The 18,223-nt window shown below is 43.9% G+C and overlaps 1 protein-coding gene across 18 annotated transcripts in view; it reads right to left on the bottom strand.

Moving 5' to 3' along the window:
* The window catches only part of Sgip1 (SH3GL interacting endocytic adaptor 1), a 195,436-nt gene that overhangs the window by 78,252 nt on the left and 98,961 nt on the right, over nt 1-18,223 (bottom strand). For 10 of the 18 annotated variants that reach the window (XM_013070980.3, XM_087212866.1, XM_087212867.1 and 7 more), the window contains 5 exons: nt 15,535-15,559; nt 12,693-12,764; nt 9,066-9,122; nt 5,722-5,776; nt 4,875-5,050 (listed from right to left, as the gene is read on the bottom strand). In XM_013070980.3, the coding sequence (XP_012926434.2) occupies nt 4,875-5,050; nt 5,722-5,776; nt 9,066-9,122; nt 12,693-12,764; nt 15,535-15,559 (385 nt within the window). The remainder of the gene's footprint in view (nt 1-4,874; nt 5,051-5,721; nt 5,777-9,065; nt 9,123-12,692; nt 12,765-15,534; nt 15,560-18,223) is intronic. The other 8 variants (XM_087212873.1, XM_087212868.1, XM_013070987.3 and 5 more) reach the window with 2 other exon arrangements.

The raw sequence follows: 18,223 nt of genomic DNA, 5'->3' as shown, positions 1-18,223 counted from the left end.
GGGACGCTCAGCTCTCCCCAGGGCTCTCGCATGGCAGAGCCGGGCCGTGGGGTCTTCATGTTTGTCCAGTTCACCACTGCATTTAATAAAGGCTCCATTACCGAATGAATCAAACGGAAATATGTGGCCAGATGGAGGTGCAGGTAGGTGGCTCATTGTGTGGTGAACAAGGTGGCTTTATAAAGGGTGGGTGAGTGTGAAACTAGGGTGTGGTCACCAGTCACAGTGCTCCGTCCTTGCCCCGGTCCTACTCACATGCTGTTGGTTCACTCACAAGCATTTGCTGAGTGGCACGTGTTATGGAAGAGCATTATTGACAGACAGCCTTCGAGTGTCCATACCTCCAGGTCAGCCTCTGCTGCAGTGCACTGCCTTGCCCAAGGCCACGTGGGGCTCTTAGCCAAGTACTGGCTGATGCAGGAGGATAAAGGCTTTCATCTCAGCCAAGCTCACAATGGTATGGAAGGATCATTCTACCCCCAGCTTCCCCTGGGACCAGTGCAGACTGTGGCTGGATGTGCAGAATGGTTCAACTTTTCCCATTTCCCACCCCAACCCACAGGGGTGAAGATCGAGGTCACCCTTAATACACATCCTGCACACTGCATTTTGAGTTGGAATCTGTCTGCTCCATGGAAAACCAGCTCGCAAAACGAGCAGTCTTACCCTTGTTCACTTTCTAAAGAGCACAACTCCAACCAAGGACAAGAGTGACACATATGGTTTAATGGAAGGAAGGCTTATCTCTCAAAAATGAAACAGCCTACCATAGAAAGTAGGGAACATCCTTAGCCAGAGGAAGCACTGTTACAGCTGGAGTGGTACACCTTAACCAAACAGGGTGAGTTCTCACTGAAATTTGTATCTGCTCCTCCAACTATTAGCTAACATGGAATATGGCAACATTGACATTTTTGAAATTAGCAATTAGAAATTTTTAAAAGGGGACATCATGGATTCAGTTAGTTCAGGGAATAATTTTGAAGACAAATGGGGGAAAATCCCATTTCCTGATGAACTCCTCTAAATAAACTGAGATTATCTAAAACATAGTGTCAGAAACCACCACTGTCCTCTGAGAGCTGTTCCTTTGTCTTTTAGTCCTAGAACCTGAACTTTAGCTGGCTACATACTTATTCAGCAGATGGTGCCATTTCCCAGCATCCCTTGCAGCTAGAGTGTCCATGTAACTGAATGAAGGTCAGAGGATCTGAGAGGTAGTGGTGTGCTCAACTTCTGAGTTAAACCCTTAAAGGAAACCAGTTGCTTTTCATTTTCTCTTTCCTACATGGGAGGGCTTGCTGGTGGTAAGAGAGCAGCACCCTTGGAAAACAGGAGCAATGGCACTGGAAGTTCCCGGATTTTTGAGCCACCCTTGAAATAGGACTCTATCACACTCTGGATGGTCTCCCAACACTGACTTTTATGGGGGAGAGAAATCACTTACTTTGTTTAAGGCACTATTACTTTGGTCTCAGGTAAGGCAGATGAACCAACACTGTACCTTACAGTAATGTCCAATCAGCAACTAAAACCTATATGATGTTCATTCTTTGCCTGTGAGCACAGTATCTCAATATCAGGAGGCCACAACAGGGTAAGAACAGGAAGTAACATCCTTTACCTGGGAGCTAAGTCCTGCGTCATTGCTTCTTTTTCTGTTGTTTGGTCTTCTTATGGCCCATGTTATATTTTATTTCTATATAAAAATTGTCAGCCAAAGGGCTGGACTGAAATTATATTTATTTGTTTAGCTACACACTGGGACTTTTGCCAGCAATTAAACCCCACTTTTCTATGTTGTTGAAGCTTTTTCTTAACATGTAGTCATTTTCAGATAGGTTTATATTGCATATGTACATGGATACACATGATTAATTAGTTAATTTTATTTTACTCATTTGCTGAGTAATTTGGTCACCTAGTGAGTACAGGGAAATTATTTAAATAAAATAAAACCAATTCAAGGTAAAATGAGTTATAATTCATAGATACATATTTATAGATGAATAAAAAGAACAAGTAGAGGCCAGGGATTTAGCTCAGTGGCACCGTGCCTGCCTGAGTTCATGCACAAGGTCCTGAGTTCAATCCCCAGTACTGAAGATAATAAGAATAAAAATAGTAAAAGAATAAGTAAAGCACAAAAGAAATAGAAGTTAGAAATTTGGCCCAAGCCATTGTTATAAATCATTTGGAATATCCTCTATTTCTATGAACTTAGTGATTGATGCTTTTGTACCACAACAGCCACACCTTAGTGAAATATGTTGATACATTCTAAACTGGTGTAGCTCTATTTCTTTTTAACTATTTGAAGAAAGTATAGATGTCTAAGAGTCTGGCTGGAGACACCTAAAGTGGTACAAATCATTTGCCACTTTTATCACAGTGTCAGTTGGATTTCAGGAAGTTGTTTCTACTTGCTTGGTTATGGAGATGCAGTGGTGCATGTCAATTATGGGATATACGAAGGGTGGTAGAAAAGTATAGCAAATGCTTAAATTATAAAATTCATTACAGTAAAAGAAACATTGCCATTAGTCACCCTCAAAACACTTCTCTTGCTTCAAATATACTTATCCCATTACTCTCACCTCTTTCTGAAGCAGTTCTGGAAGTCCTCTTTCCTGAGTATCTTCATGAGGTGATCAAAATTCCAGTGAATGTTGCTGCCGAGTACCACCCAAAGGAAAGGAAGCTTATAAAAACATGATGGTGTATCTTCATTCACCTTATTCACCAGATCTGGCACTGTGTGACTTCAGGCTCTTCCCCACAGTCAAAATGACCATGAAAGGAAAATGTTTGGAATCCATTCAGGAGATCAAGGCAGCCAGGACAGCACAACTAAAGACCCTCAGGAAAGAGGACTCCAGAGCTGCTACAAGAAGTAGCAAGAGCTATGGGAAAAGTGTGTGTTTGAAGCAAGGGGGAAAATATCAAGGGGGGCTAGTGGCAACATATCTTTCACTGTAATAAAAATTTTAAAAAGTGAAACACTGTATTTTGGATCATGCTCTGGACATGTGGTAATCTAGAAGAGGACAAGCATTCTATAGCTAAGAATGTTGTGCTCCCTTGTTCTTAAAATATGAGTAGCCTACTCTTCTATACTAAACATCAAAAATTACACACACTTGAGAACCACATAATGGAAGAAATGAGTTCTCATGTTGGCGGGAAAATTGGAGGTGTGGAGGGAGGAGGAACAGTGGATCCGCTGGCTTGGGTGGTTGCTGGTCCTAAGGTTTTTTTCACCAGTCTTAAGTAAGCACATCATGCCAATATCGTACCTTAGCAGCCGGTGTTGAGAAGAGATCAAAACCAGCAAATACTCTTCTCCCTGCACTCTCAACAGTGCCAGTTTGAAAGACTCTCTAGCAGATGACTCAGGCACATGTTCTTTTTGATGCAGGATTTCTCCTTTCCTCGATTCAACCAGCTTTCAGCATACATGTACCGTGTTTCTGGGACAGTTCCCCTAACTGGGACTCCACGTACATTTGTTCGCATAATCTCGCCAATATGCCCTCTTCCACTTACCCCAGGTAGCTTCCAAGTGCCCGCTAAAGTTATTAGGCCCCACAGAGAAGTGAATGCAAATTGTTTTCTGGCACTTAATAAATTTTCACTATCACAAATTATTCTCTAAGTTCAAATTGATTTGAAAGGTGCCAGCTGAAAAGTGAAAATGTATGAATTTAAGATTCCCCCATTACTAGAAATGTGAACTTAAAATCTGTATCTTGTTCTAAGGAGGTGCAAGAAAACTAATCTATTTCATCCTTTTCAGAAATCTATGCTTGGGTGGCAGGTGGTATATGACTAAAAATTACCTAGAATATCACTTGCTGTGGTCAGTTATGATTAGCAATCATTTTATTTGTCTCCAACAGCACTGAGAACAGTCTTGATAAGCACCAAGGTCTAAGGAAGGTGTCATTATAGACTTCCTTCCTCCCAGGCAGGCAGAAATTTATTCTCCAAGGATGAACGATTACAACTCCTTTAGAAAGGTTAATTGAGAAATTTCCAGAAGTACCTGGAAAATGACCCCGGGTTTATTAAGTAGTCTGTTCAGGCAGAGGCTGCTGGGAGATCAGAGTCCCCTAAGGAAGATGCCAACACCGTGTTGGCTGCAACACAAAAGCCTTCAGCTGCTCCTCACAGCTATTTTTAGAAAACAATGGTGGCATTTACCAAACACCACAGGGAAAAAACCCAGTAAATTTGGAGATTCAGAATTTAGCAACTAAAGAAATTTAGTAGATAGGAATCGAGGAACAGAAGGAAGCACAGATTGTGAGACAATACTGATTTGAATAATATAAAACAGGTCAATGATTGCACTTGTGGTACCCTGACGATGAGTGTTTAAGACCCTTGGATAATAAAATATAAAGAATAGGAGTTTTACTACCAAGTTAAACTGATTTTTATTATTTCCTTTTGGACCAGAGCAAGGAAAAATCTTTCTAAAAACATTTTTCTTAGTTTCCTTTCATGTGTTTGTACCAGGAAAAAGGAAACTAAGATGTGTTTTTAAAACTCAGTAAATCTGTGAACTTCATGTTGTTTTTAATCATTAAGTCTGCCTCAGAAGTAAGTGTGGATTTTTTTTTGTTACTTTTTCCTTTCTATGTTATAATACTTGCAGGAATATAAAAGAAAACGTGTTTCCACGCATTTTTAGCATTTTGCAAAGCATAAGAAGTGCAGTACTAAGTGAGTGAATTTTCTTAAGCTAGAGAGTGACGGAATTCAGGAAATGGTGAGCGTATGCAGCAGCCTCCAGTGTGAGGAGTCTCCGATGAGCAGCACACATGTATCTGCCCAGTGTCACCAAAGCTTAGCATGAGAATGCCACTCACCACGGGTGATGGGGACAGCGCGATGTTCCCTATTGATGCTTTCAGCTCATCGACAGTGGCAGCATTCTTAAGAATGTCTTTTGATTGCAATGGCTTGATCTTGATATTGAACTTCCTGTGTGATTCTTCTTCCTCTTCTGATTCACTGGAGGAGTAAAAGTGCTTTCCTTTGGTAGGTAGAACACAGTTAAAGATACTTAGCTCTTTCTTCTGTTGGGAGTTGCCGATGAGGCTAAGACACAGACATGGCAAAGGGTCCTCAGAGGCTGAGAAATCAAAGCCAAAAAACTAAAAATAAACAGGCGAAGGCTAGGATTTCTTCACCTGTCCTCTGAGCAGGATCAAAGACGGTGAATTTGAAGGAGCCATCACTGACAGCCTACATCTTTGCTGCCGTAGGGCGTTTCCGCATGACACAGGTGCCCGAGCCCATCACCCTCAGACAGAGGGGAGGACGGCTACTCTACAGCTGGGGTTGAGTTGTAAGTGCTTCGGGGGAGACATGTTTTGCCCAGCAATGAATGGGGGGCGGGGCAGCAGGGCGGGAGCGACTTGCCAGTGATCATGAATGACGCTGTCAGGTCAGGTTTGAGCAGACGGCTCAATACCCACAATCACACAACTGGGCTTCAGTGCTTTTTTTCCTGTTCTCCCCCCTCCCCCATGAATAGATTAGGGCAAACTGCTTGCTTGGTAGCCCTCAGGCCGTTCCCTGGGCTCTTTATCCATCTCTAAAGTTAGGAAAAGTAGCTTAGATGATTTCATCACCTTTGTAAAATCTGAATTTAGCTTACTGTTTTCCGAGAGAGAATAAAAATTACAATTAAAACAAATAAAGAAAGGATATAGCCGGGTTCCTCGGGTCTGATGCTGTAGCCTTCTTCATCCAGTTCAGGTGAGTTCTACAAAATACAAGTGCACAGGAGCAGGTCGTTACCCTGAAATGATGGAGGAATTATTTGTTTTCTTTCTAGCATCATCTATTTGAGGATATAGGCAGGTCTCTCCTTTAGGGGGCTAAGGTTTTAACTTTTGAGCAGTGTATCTTTAGATATTTACCCAGGGAAACTTGGAGAATTCTTTTAGTCTGAAAATAGAGGAGGAATCAATTGTCATCAAGAGGTGGCACACAAAGAGATTTTGCCATTATTTTGCCATTTCCTGTAAGCCAAGAACTATGCCCAGCAATGCAGGGATCATAATGCAAATGATCTGTCCTCAGGGAACCTGAAATATTTTTGAGTAGGCAAAAATCAAAAAGAAAAACAACTCAACACGAAACATTAAGCCATTTGTGGTGACACAAGTCTGTATCCCCAGCAGTTAGGAATGCTGAGGCAGGAGAATGGCAAGTTTGAATCCCATCCAGGTGAGACCCTAGGTGAGACCTTATCTCAAAATTAAAAATTTTAAAAAAGGGTCGAGGATGTAGCTCTGTGGTAGAGTGCTGGTGTGCTCAATCCCCAGTGCAGAGCAGAACAAAACACCCACAAACAAAAACAGCCCACCAGTGTTAAAAGGAAGACGAAATCAGTGATATTTGAAAGATGCGGGCATGTTCACATGAACCTTTCTGTATAGCCAGGAGAGGACAGAGTGACAGGGCAGAAGGGCCTGCAGGAGGCATGACAGCAGCCAGCAAGGGACAGAAGCTGTGTGGGAGGCCCCGTGCCTTCCAGGTCGGAGCAGCTGTAGCCTCTCTGTGGGGTGTGGCACGCTGACTGCAGAATCAAGGTGTCTTGGGGATCTGATTCCAGGGAGCCTAGGGCAGAGGGCCTGGAGCAAGGATGGTGAAGATGGACGCTCCAAGACCCTGGCTCAGGTCAGTGGGATGGGAGGAGTCCAGGGCTGATCATCAGCTTGAGGAAACAGATAAGGTCCAGGAGGAAAGGGTGAGGAAGCTTCCAGCAGAGTCCAGGTTTGGACCCTCCAGGTCCTGGAAGCCCCCGGTACTTCCAGCTTCAACCCTGCCCGAGGACAGCTCGTACTTGTAAGAAAAAGGCAGGAAAGATAAAAGGCCACTTCACTTGCAGGGTTGGGCTCCATAGTCCACATTTGAGTTCCCACTGTAGGGTCAGAATTGGGGCTCACACTTTATCTCCCTGCAGGACAGCCCAGCCTTAAGTGGAAAACATGATCCCAATCACCAAGGAGGAACTGAGGTGAAACCAGATGCCTTGTGCCAAGACACATGCATCGGGCTTCGTTCCCATGCCCGGGGCCAGGCAAGGTGAGACAGGGCCCTTGTGAGCCGGAAGGGAGGAAGACGGACAGCAGGACGGTGGCTCCGTTTGCAGGCCTGGGACAGAGAGCATGGGTGGGGCGGAGGAGTTTCAGAGCCTCTAAAGCAATGATAACGCCGTGGCCACGCAGGAAGAACAGGCCCTGGATTCCATGGAAAATGCTGTCGTCGTTTTTGGTTTTTGAGACAGGGTCTTGCTCTGTAGTTCAGGCTGACCTTGAACTCACTATGCAGCCCAGGCTGGCTTCAAACTCTGGGCAATCCTCCTGCCTCAGCCTCTGAGAATGCTGGCATTCCCACCATGTCTGGGTCCTGCTGTGAACTTTTACCATTGGATTCTGCAGCACTGTCTCATTCAGGGTCCCCACGAATGCAGTTTTGCCAGCATGGACTTCTCTTCGCTCAAATACACAGCTGGCTTGCCTCTACCTACATTCAGAACCTTGCTTAACGCTCACATTCTTTCTGAGACTTTTCTTACCACAATGGGGGCGCTGTCAAGAATAAAATTCTTCTTAACATTTAGAGCAATTGAACAGCAATTTCTGTGTGATCTGATTTTTAGGACCAAATCCATCTGAAGGAAGTTATGTGTCATTTAAACACTTCATGCCTGGGGGCAGCACTAGAGTTTAGGGTTTTTGTGAGGGATGGGAGGTTGTTTGTAGAATTTGATGAATAATTTGACATTTTAATGATCATTCTTCCTTTTTGCTTAGAGTTTACTATTCTTGTGTATTGAAGAATCCTACAAAATACAAGAAAATCTTTCTAGGTAAAAAAGAATTGATTTTGAGAAAAGAAATTCCTCTTCCTATCTAGTAGTTTCCCTTGTAACATTATCTGTGAATAATCTGAATGTAAGTTGGGGGCTATTAAACATTCTAGGGGGCTGAAGTGCTAAAAATATCAAAAGGATCTCAATCTTGGGAAATAAGCTGAGAAGAAGACAGCATGTTGGCAGAGCGGCATATCTGGGCAGCAGAGGTGGCAAACATGAGGAGTTTCACCTCCCTGAGCCTCAGTTTTCTCGACAGTATAGAAAACGTGGTCTTTTACTTTTCAGGAGGAAAGGTTTTAATAGCATTTACTATTATAAATGACAGTGAATATGCAATAAGTGATGTATTTATTATGAAAACAAGTCTTATTAACAAATATGCAAAAGCTTTACTTTTCATGAAATAGACAGTCGGGCTAGGAGAGTCGGCTAAAGGCTAAGAGCAAATTCATCCGGTGATTTCATGAATTTGGGTATTTCACATGCAACCCACCCGAACTTCAGGACAGAAACCACTGCCTCCTTCTCCATGAGGCACCTGAGAGTGATCCCGGCTCGGTCCAACAGGTGGCGCTGTTGTGGTGTGTGAAGTGTGGTGGTGACATTAGTCGGTTTGGGGGGGAATTACGGGGAGAGTTTAGGGCTCTGCTGGGTTCACACCACTCCTTGGAGAGCAACATGTGATTGTCATTTGACCTGGGACTCTGTACCATGAGGCTCAGTGGTTAAGTGACTTGCCTCGACTCTCAAAGCTGCTCAGAATCTGGGCAGAAACACCCAGCGTTACTACAAGAAAAAGCATGTCTCAGCACGTCCTGGGTTGGTATGCTCTGGAAAGGTTCTGTGAGCAGCTACTTAAGGCTCATCGAGTCCTTGTCACAATAATACGAAGTAACTATTATACCAACTCCACTTTTGTTGGGAAATTAACTACTATACTAACTTCAACAAAAAACTGTTCTATGGCCACACAGAGCTAATACACGGGTGGGAGGACCAGGTGTCCAATCAGGAGACAGCTCCCTGCTGTCCTGAGAGTGCAGAAATTCCTTATAAGATGGAGGGACTTTCATGTATTTCACTTTTCTCCATGTCTTATTATAAATTGGAGTGCTTTAATTCTAAATTATCCAATACTCGATATAAGAGACAGCATTTTGATACTCACATATCTTTCCCAATCAATTTCTGCATAAAATCCATTTGGTGCTCCATTGCTTTTCTTCTGTAATAAATTTCAAAATAAATTTAGGAGACCAACATTTAAATGAAAACCAAACAAATAACAGAACAAAAACCATGGAACTCTTATCTATATTTATCAAGTGCTACCAAAATCCAGCACTGGAAAGACAAATGAGAACAGCCTAGTATGAAACCACACTGGGTAATGAGTGGAAAATCCGGCTGCCATGACACTGAATAAAAAACCTACACACTCACTTCACAAAGCCTGTAGGGTCCTAGGGAGAGAGCTATTAACAGCTAGAGGCTCAAGTTTTATGTAATTATGGGAGAATGAGCAACACCTACATTATAATTTAATTCTCTATACCTTCAGGGGATATAATGAATACAGATATATTTCCAATGGCAACATTTTGACTTCTATGTTGCTATCATATACAATTAATTCCAACATATCCAAAGAGTGTTCATCCAAGCCATTAACTAATCTTTCAGCATTTCAAACACTGACTTAATTTTTTTTCCTAACTACCAGATAAAATACAAAAGAAGAAAGCTCCAGATTAGTTTATTCAGTCCCTAGTTATTACAAGTGAGGCTGGTATTCCTTCCAACTGGCAGTTTCTCACCAAGTTATTAGCATAGAATTTGAGGATCGGGGTGGATTTCCCTTGCCCATGTGTTCCCTGCCTCCCTGTGCCCATATTTTTGTGAGTAGATTGAAAATGAGCATTATTCAGTCTTGATTGTCTTAAAGTTTTACTTTGGCTCTTGATTATCTTGAAGTTTATTTCAAGAATTTCCAGAGAGGAACTTTATCTTAAAGTACAATTGTGACGTGTGACCACAAACACATGAACAAAGAACATCCAAACAAAAGTTGCTAAAATTTTCTTCCTTTTGTGAGCAAAGGACCGAAACATAAGTCCAGTTGCTCATGGTGGTGCATCCAAGTCACCACGCAGCGGATCTCAGGACAGCACGTATCAGACGGTGCGGCCCGAGGCTTGAGGACAGGACTTTTGATTTTGCACTGACACACAGAGACCACTCGAACGTCAGCCTAAGTGGCTAACACTCAATTTGACAAATAGGTGAGGGGAGGAAGTGTTTCTGTTTGCAAGAGGATCTTTAGTGAGCAAACATTCCCGAATGTTCACTGGGCATCCCAAGAGCTGCCAGTGGGTTAGCAAGGGCACAGGGGGACAAGGGGCAGAGAATATATGGACACCCCTTCTTTCTCTAACACGACTGCATGGAAGGTACAAATGTGGGGAACCCCTTCGTGCATCCACAGACGCCTGCACCCCAAACCCAGGCCTGTGCTTCTCTCCATCTTTGCCCTGCTCCCGTCAAAGGTGCTGCGCCCCCTAATCCTCCCATAGAATGACTTCTTCCAATTGATGTCTCAGTGATGTTCTTTCTACTTTCTTCACGGATCTTGTTCACAACTTCCCATGTCAGTTCTGTACCTATTCCTTTTAGGAAGCTACTGCTGAGAGCAAATTCCACTTAATAACTTATCATGTGACAATAAAAATTCCTCTCTTCCCTGAAAATAGGTGTGGTTCCTATTTTTGTCGTATTTTTTAAATTTCTGTTTTATTGATCTTTTTGTATACAATTTCATTGCAAAATGCACCAACTCCTTCTTAGAAAGCATGTGTAATAACTAAGTTCAATATAAAATTTAATTTATAATAATCAGGAATCAAATGAACTAAGTTGATTCCAGAGGAGTAAACTCATGAATTTTGTGATCAACATGATACTGCTATCAATATGCCTTTCAGTTTTTAATAATTCCTTAATTCCAAGCACTGCCATCTAAAAGCTAAAAAAGATTAAATTACTGAGTTCAAAATTTTCAGTTCTACAGTTTGTTTCCATGACAATATCATCTCCTCAATTAAAGCCCTTTAAAACCAAGATAGCCTATATGTTCAGCTGAGCAAATTGTAAATGTCCATGTGCATGTATGTGACTATACATACAATTTGTAATACATGTCTCATATTGTATGTACAGAAGTTCCTGAATTTCTATATATGGGCTGAGTGAAAATTTCCATTTCTATGAAAACCAATAGAAGGTTGAGATGAAGGAAAAGCAAAACCCATAAAATTTTTTCGTTTAAAAAAGAAACATTTTAAAAACAAATACTAAACACAAACAACAATTCATAACAATACATTCTTCTTAGCAGATATTCGACACACACTCACACACTTGGCTTTACTAGAGACATTGACAGTTTGGCCTCATTCACGGCAGTGTGCTCTTACCAACATTAGTTTCACAAGGGAAAACTGTTCAAGCTAGGCTGGGGAATGGTTCTTGTTAAATCCTAAGAAAGATTTTTTTTTGTTGCTTGTGCACTGAACAAGGTATGCTTTCCAGTCGCGATACACTGAGGGCAAAAACTTTGAAGAGAAAGCGGGAAGGAACATAGCGCAGGGATGGGGGGGCATCATTTGACACCTAGGCTTGATCTTGAAAGCAAAGTGAGTTATTCATCAATGTGTGAAGTGGTGATTTTTCTCCTGCAGTGGGAGTAGTGCATTCTTTCCGCTCTTCTATTTCTGTATTTTCTAACATTCTACACCTAGCATAAGGAACCTTTATAACTTAAATATATGACTTATTTAAAGATAACTGAGGCTCATGGGGATGTTAATATTTTTAAATGGGTATTTTATTTAGTTAGTCCTATTATCTATTCTCAGATAATGTAATGGGCCAAATCGACAAATCTAGTAAAACTGTGTCCCGTTACACATCCTTCCAAGTTCTCAGTTTCCACTGTGAATGGCCACTGTTTTCTGAGGTCAACTCATGGCACTGTACCAGTCCCTGGGTAGGAAGTGTTAAAGACACCTGATATATTGCCCAAGCAGCATCTTTACCAAAGTAGACTGGAATCACTTTGTAAAAGATGCTGCAGAACAGCACGGTCCAGTGGAACTCTCTGAGAAGATGGAAATGTTCCAACCACTGCCGTCCAATATGGTAGCCACCAGGGACGAGCAGCTGTGGAATATTTAAAAGGCAGTAAGTGTGACCAGGACTGAATTTTAACTAAATAGTCACACTGGCTACCACATTGGATCATGCAGTTATAGAGACAGCACATCAGTGCTGTGTAGGGTCCCTGATCCTACACCCTTTAGAACAGGGTTCCTACAGAGTAAGTCCTGGAAAATTCCCGATGTAATTGGCAAGGTGCTCATCCAAGCAAATGACGCTACTCAATTTTCACGGTAATGTTTACATGATCGCCAAAGCCTTCCTTATAGACAGCAGATTTTTTAAAAAAAATTTGGATCTTTGTTTTTTGTCCAAGACAAACAAAATAAAAGTTCTTCTTCTTTTTTAAATACCTGATCATTCTTTCAAAGAATATTCAGAAGTCGATACACAGATGTCTATGACTGGTTTAAAAATCAGCCCTGGGTGTTCAGGAAATAATTTGGAAATACTGGAGAAAGACTCCTCTTTAAAGTAGGGTGAATAAAAAAGCTACAGTGTTTTCCAAATTTCAAATTGGGATCTTACTCACTGTTTCTACAACCCCTTGGAAGTTTTCAACTCAAAGCTGTTTGCTTACCGAAACCTTCTTTCCTCCTTCACGCGCACACTCTGCTCTGTTACTGTAGGGTGGCTCGTGTGGGCTGGGCTGCTGGAATCGATTGTTTTCATGTAGAAAAAAGTTATTAAAGGATCTGTTTGTTCTTCAAGACTCATATAAAGAATCACATGGAGTCAGCAGACATGCCATAAAAGAAACAGTTTCTAGGCCAAATTGTATGGCCTACCAACCTGGGCAAAGTTTTGGGGCCCATAACGAGGCTCTATTCAGCAGGCCAGCGAGACTGGTGAGGCCAGGGAGGAAGGGAGGAGAAGGACGGGAGGGGGAGGATGTGTCCCAGGCACGGCCCGTGTGGATCTAGTCCTCACTCAGCCAGCATTTAGACACCAAGACAACAAGAAGAGACTGAAAGAAATGGCTGCGCTCTTGATCTAAGTGTGAACAGCTTAGCTCTGCCTTGCTCCCCCAACCCCTCGAGCACACACAGCCGGCTGTCCCCAGTGTGTCTTCCCTGCTGGCCCGTCCAGCCAGGAGCATGCCAGAGTCTCTCCGGTAAGAGCTGTGGCGCTCAAGCTTCGGTTTGTTTGTGGAGGATCGGAACTGCCTAGGAGAAAGTTCGTGTATGCTGGGCACATCAGTTCGTCTCTGGGTTAACATGTGTGTCACACTCAGCTGCCCGAGGTCCTGACACTGTGAGGGACAGCTCTGCCAGTCGTGGCCACATTCAGTGGTGGACAGCAGGACAAGCGCACCGGCATGTGTACAGCCCAGCCAGGATGCCTCCGTTAGAGCAATGCCACCAGCAATGGGGTGCGCTGATTCTGAGAAAGGGAAGTTAAGTAAGCCTCACCCCTGAGAGCCTTCATGCCCGCTGCCATGTGCTTACCCAGCTCATGGGCACCAGCTGGGTCTACACCTCCTGTGCTTCACAGGACCCCATGAGGATCATCCTTTGGGAGTGACCTCAGGCACTGGAAAGGGGACTGAGCCCACAGGTACAAGGTCTGCAAGGAATCCGTGTGAGTGAGAGAAAACCAGGTTGTGATTTCCAAGGACTGAATAGAGCCAGAAACTTGGGTTCAACCGTCTGCGCTGGGTTTCAAACTGTGCCACCAAGTTTTGGGAACATTTTCAAGTAGTAAAGGTAGTAGCTGAGTAATTTCCAATTACCTATGAAGCCGTCTACCCTCTTTCTGAGAAAATGCAACTATTTCGACTGTAGCTTTCAGAGCAGTTCTGCTTTCTTTCCTGAGAAAATGAAATTAAATAATTCTTTCTCACTGACCACGACCAGTGATACTAAAGGTTTCTGATTAAGGACCGAAGAGGACGGGATGCACCTGCTATCAAACAACTCTGTGGCACCTGGAGTGCGTAGGGAGCGCTCTGGGGTCAGGCTTGAAGCCGTCACCTCAGGAGGATGTGTCCCCAGAGTGTCCGGTCACCTGTCCTCACCAGCTGCCACGTTAAGGTGCGTGTTCCACCAGAGGCTTAGACAAGGCCCCCCCAAAGCAGAGAACAGAGGTAGCGAGGGGGCCTCAGAGATGACTCAGAGACAAGCAGGGCTGGGGTGTGAGCGTGGAGAGAGGAAAAGGATGAGACCAGGAGGGGCAGTGATGGTAGCAAGAGCCAGGGATCCGGTCCTGGGTGGTCGGAGCAAAGCGGAGGGGCTGGCAGGGCCTTGCAGAGGTGGGAACAGAGTGGACGGGAGGGCTGGGGTGGGGGCTGCGGCAGTAGCAGAGAGAAGACACAGACGCAAAGAGTACCCGAGACAGAGTTAAGGAGAGGGCTCTGAGCCAGAAGCAAGGGCTGAGGAGAAGCTGAGTCTTCTGGGTCTTTTTTTCCCCTGCTGAATAGAGCCTTGATTACAGTGTTACCCAGTGTCTGGTGAATTTCCGTCTATTTCCTCAACATCCATAGTGAGAACCACAGAAGTACACGCACCCCATCCGAAGAACCTCGGCTCGTGTGTGTGTGTGGGGGGGGGGATCCTGCTATAGCTTCCATTAGTGCCCCGACTTAGGTATACTATTATAAAGGGTGATTTTGGGGAAAAAAGTATTTTTAATCACCAGGTTTATTTTAGTTCCCACTCCAGCCCAGAGAACCTAATATGAGTTCATGTTTTTCTCCAGTAACAGCTGTTCTTTTAAACCCTGTGAATAGGCATCTGATTTAGATTTGAAGGAAGTTGTTTTAGAAGTTGGGGCAGAATCCTGTAAGCACAGCTCCGGTAAATCTCAGCCTGCGTACCCCAGGCGTCTTCAAAAAGCAAGAAATCTGGCAGCCAGCAAGGAGTCAGATTGTCTGTTAAATCTAAGTCCAGTGGATGTATTTCTCCCTTCAGGCTGTAAATTTGGCCATAAATGGTTTTAAGACCATTCTCTATTTTTGAATTTACTATAGAAAATGAATCTGCAGCCCAACTACCAAGGGAAAAAGCTTCTTTCATTTTTATTGGATCCTAGCTCCTTTATGACTCTGCAGCCTGAGTTGGAGAAATACGTTCTCACATAATGAGATTTTACATCGTTAGACTGGAAACAGAAAAACAGCAATGGCAGCAGCCCCTGCGTGCAGTCTGGCTTTTGACCCACCCTTCATACCCAGCTTTCTTCCCTGCTCCTGGACAGGGGTTCAGGGGAATGCAATAAATAAGTCCAACTTCACCAAGACTACATTTTTGTCTCATGCAATTATTGGAGAAAATTATAGCAGTGAGAAGTCTGAAAAGCCATCCAATCTATTTTTTTTTTAACCCTACAGGAGGAAAAATGGAAAAAAATAATGGGGCTTCAAGCAATTGAAACATGGCATATATTACATGCAAACCTGCTAAAATGGTTATTTAAATACTTACAATTCCATCTCGATCTGGAGAACCTCTGTAAGAGAAAGAAATTGATAGCATTTATGAAGATCAAGCACTCCTGCTTCGCAGCTTACCCTATCACAATAAGAATCATTAACCACTGTCTTCACCCAGCAACCTGGCTGAGGAAAGCTAACTCAAAACAAGTAAGTTGTAAGATCCTTGATATTTGAACATGAAAGAGTTTTCCACAAGACTACAAGGCAGAATAAATGCGTCTCTTCTCTCCTATCTTGCTACCCCGTGAGCAGTCCTGAATTGTCTCTTATAATCGTAGTCTTTTCTGGCGTTTTTTCAACTTATTTTGAGAATCTGTACCTTCTTCTATATTTTTATATTTATGTCTCCTTTAATTACAGAAGGGCAGGAAACAGGGTGATATTTGCTAAGTGATTCCCTCAGATGACTCTCTTGGTTACAGGGTCACTGTGCGTGGTGACACTGAGCAATAGCAGTTAGGGGCAGTGGCTCCTGAGGAGGATGAATCTGGAGTTCAGACTTCAACACACATGGTTCTGTGACCTTGAACATGTTCCCCACTCCCTCCAGGCCGGGGTAAGGAGGAGAACAGACATGAGGAACTTAATGCTTTCTGACACATGCTAAGCAATCAAAGTGTAGCTGACTATGATTTCCATGCCGTCTCTTCCACTCGGTGGTAGAGTGATGTGGGAGGGGGATTTTCATCATTACTTTAGGGAACTAGGCTGGTGGCCACTGTCAGTTCCAACTCTCAATTTTAATTCACTTTTTAAGGACCTTAAAAATGTTTGCTATAACAAAGAACCAGAATTATGCTCAGAGAGGGAGCTGTTTTGTTGGAAAAACAATTACATCAGTGCTTGGATGGCCTGTGATGTCTCTAGGAGTTCGGTAGGGGTGGAACTGTTCTTCAGGAGGTGGACCGGGTAAGGAAATTCATTACTGCTTCACAGGGTGGGACCTATGGGGAGAGAGAAATGCAAAGCTGGGACAGCATCTGGATCTGTGCATGTTGTATGCATCTGCATTCGTCTGTGAACTCAGATGCGGGCTCCAAATCCCATTTTCCTCATGGCCTTCAGCAAGACCTGAGCCTCTTTGGCACTGATTTCTCATGTCTGCAACTGAGATTTAACTACTGGCCTACGAATTACTTTGAGGATTAGAAAGGATATCAGCGCAACAAAACATCTTGCACAGTGCTGCCACTTGTCAGGCTCTCTCCCCTCCCCTCTCAATCAGCCCTGTAACGGTGATCAAATCAGGAAGCTCTGGCTGAGGGGCTCAGTCGGCGCAAGTTGGTGCCAGCGGCTACCCTAGCAGGTTGCCTAGCAACCCGAGCCAGTTCAGCAGCCCTGAAAACAGTTTTCATCAACAAGGTTTCTGGGACTGCGGACTCATGTGAGCTCTAACGAAAGCTGAAGGGCCCGCAAATCGCCAGAGCATTTCACCAACGCCTTTGCGATGATGAATCCTTTTCCAAAAATGCTATGTGATCCAGTTAGTGAGCAGAGGTTCAGGGAAAACAAAGGGTTCTACAAAGCAGCTCGTTTGTTGGCCATCGCTGCTAGGGGAAGCAGAGTATGGCTCATTTGCTGTCAGATAAAAAATTTGGGCTCTGAGATGTAAGAGGTTAAGGAGAGGTAGTCGGGATTCTACACAGAGATGCCTCCTCAGAGGGCTGGAGAACGAAACTAGGCACCTACCCAGAGCCACGAGGAGTAACTTACTTATTTGCATTGCTTTAGAAATGGTGACAGAGAAAGTGCTTTGGCCCCTTGTAAATTAGCTCAGCCTGTCCTGGAGAGGTTAATTTTCTTTTCTTTTCTCTCCTTCCTCCCTTCCTCCCTTCCTCCCTTCCTCCCTTCCTCTGATATTTTGAGACAGGATCTCACTATGTAGCCCAGGCTGGCCTTGAACTCGAGGTGATCCTCCTGTCTCAGCCTCTCAAGTGCTAGTATTACAGGCCTGCATCACCACATTGGGCCTCTCTTTTCCTTTAGAGAGAGCAGTCACCGACACTGTCTGCCTAGGACAATGGACTTGGCTTCTGCTCTGATGTGCTGAGTGCAAGCAACAGTGGCCCTCGCCCATGTGGCTCATGGTTGGCGCCCACAGGCCTTGCTAGCAGAATGGTTGGTGCAGTGCCTGGCCCTTCAGGTGAAGGAGATTCCAGTGAGAGTAAACTTCTGATGGTTGAGGAAATGGAGGCCCAGCAAAGAAAATGTAGTTTCTAAGGCCACAGTGTCACTGTCAGAGTTGGGACAAGAGTGCAGGCATTCCAACCTAGCAGGGGACGCCACCTGTTCTGGGTGGTGTCAAGCTTACTAAGAAGCGTTGTAAATTGTAGAAAAATATTTCTATCTCAATCATTCAGGAAAACTGTCAGGACTACAGTAAATATAATTTCCATGAGGTATTTTCCAAAAGAAAAAAAGCACAAACATAACAAAAAGAGACTTTAACATTTGGTATCTAGACCCAATAAATAACTCCTGCCTCCCTAACCCATTGCATTCTGTGGCTTAAATCCTTCCGTGGTGTCAAGGTGAGCCTCCGCCTAAGGAAGGGGGCCCAGGCACCTCAGCCCAGCGCTGGAGCTCTCCTCCCTGGCTCTCCTGGCTGGCTCCTTTCCAGCCTCGCCTCCCACGTCACCTTTCCCTGTGGCCAGCGGGACACCTCACCACTCGACTCT

The sequence above is a fragment of the Heterocephalus glaber genome, unplaced genomic scaffold, assembly GCF_053883595.1.
Source record: "Heterocephalus glaber isolate CG9 unplaced genomic scaffold, H.glaber_assembly_v1.0 deba00001442, whole genome shotgun sequence".
In the NCBI taxonomy this organism is placed as follows: domain Eukaryota; kingdom Metazoa; phylum Chordata; class Mammalia; order Rodentia; family Bathyergidae; genus Heterocephalus; species Heterocephalus glaber.
The sequence above is the reverse complement of the archived record's forward strand: the minus strand, read 5'-3'. Positions and strand labels throughout refer to the sequence as shown.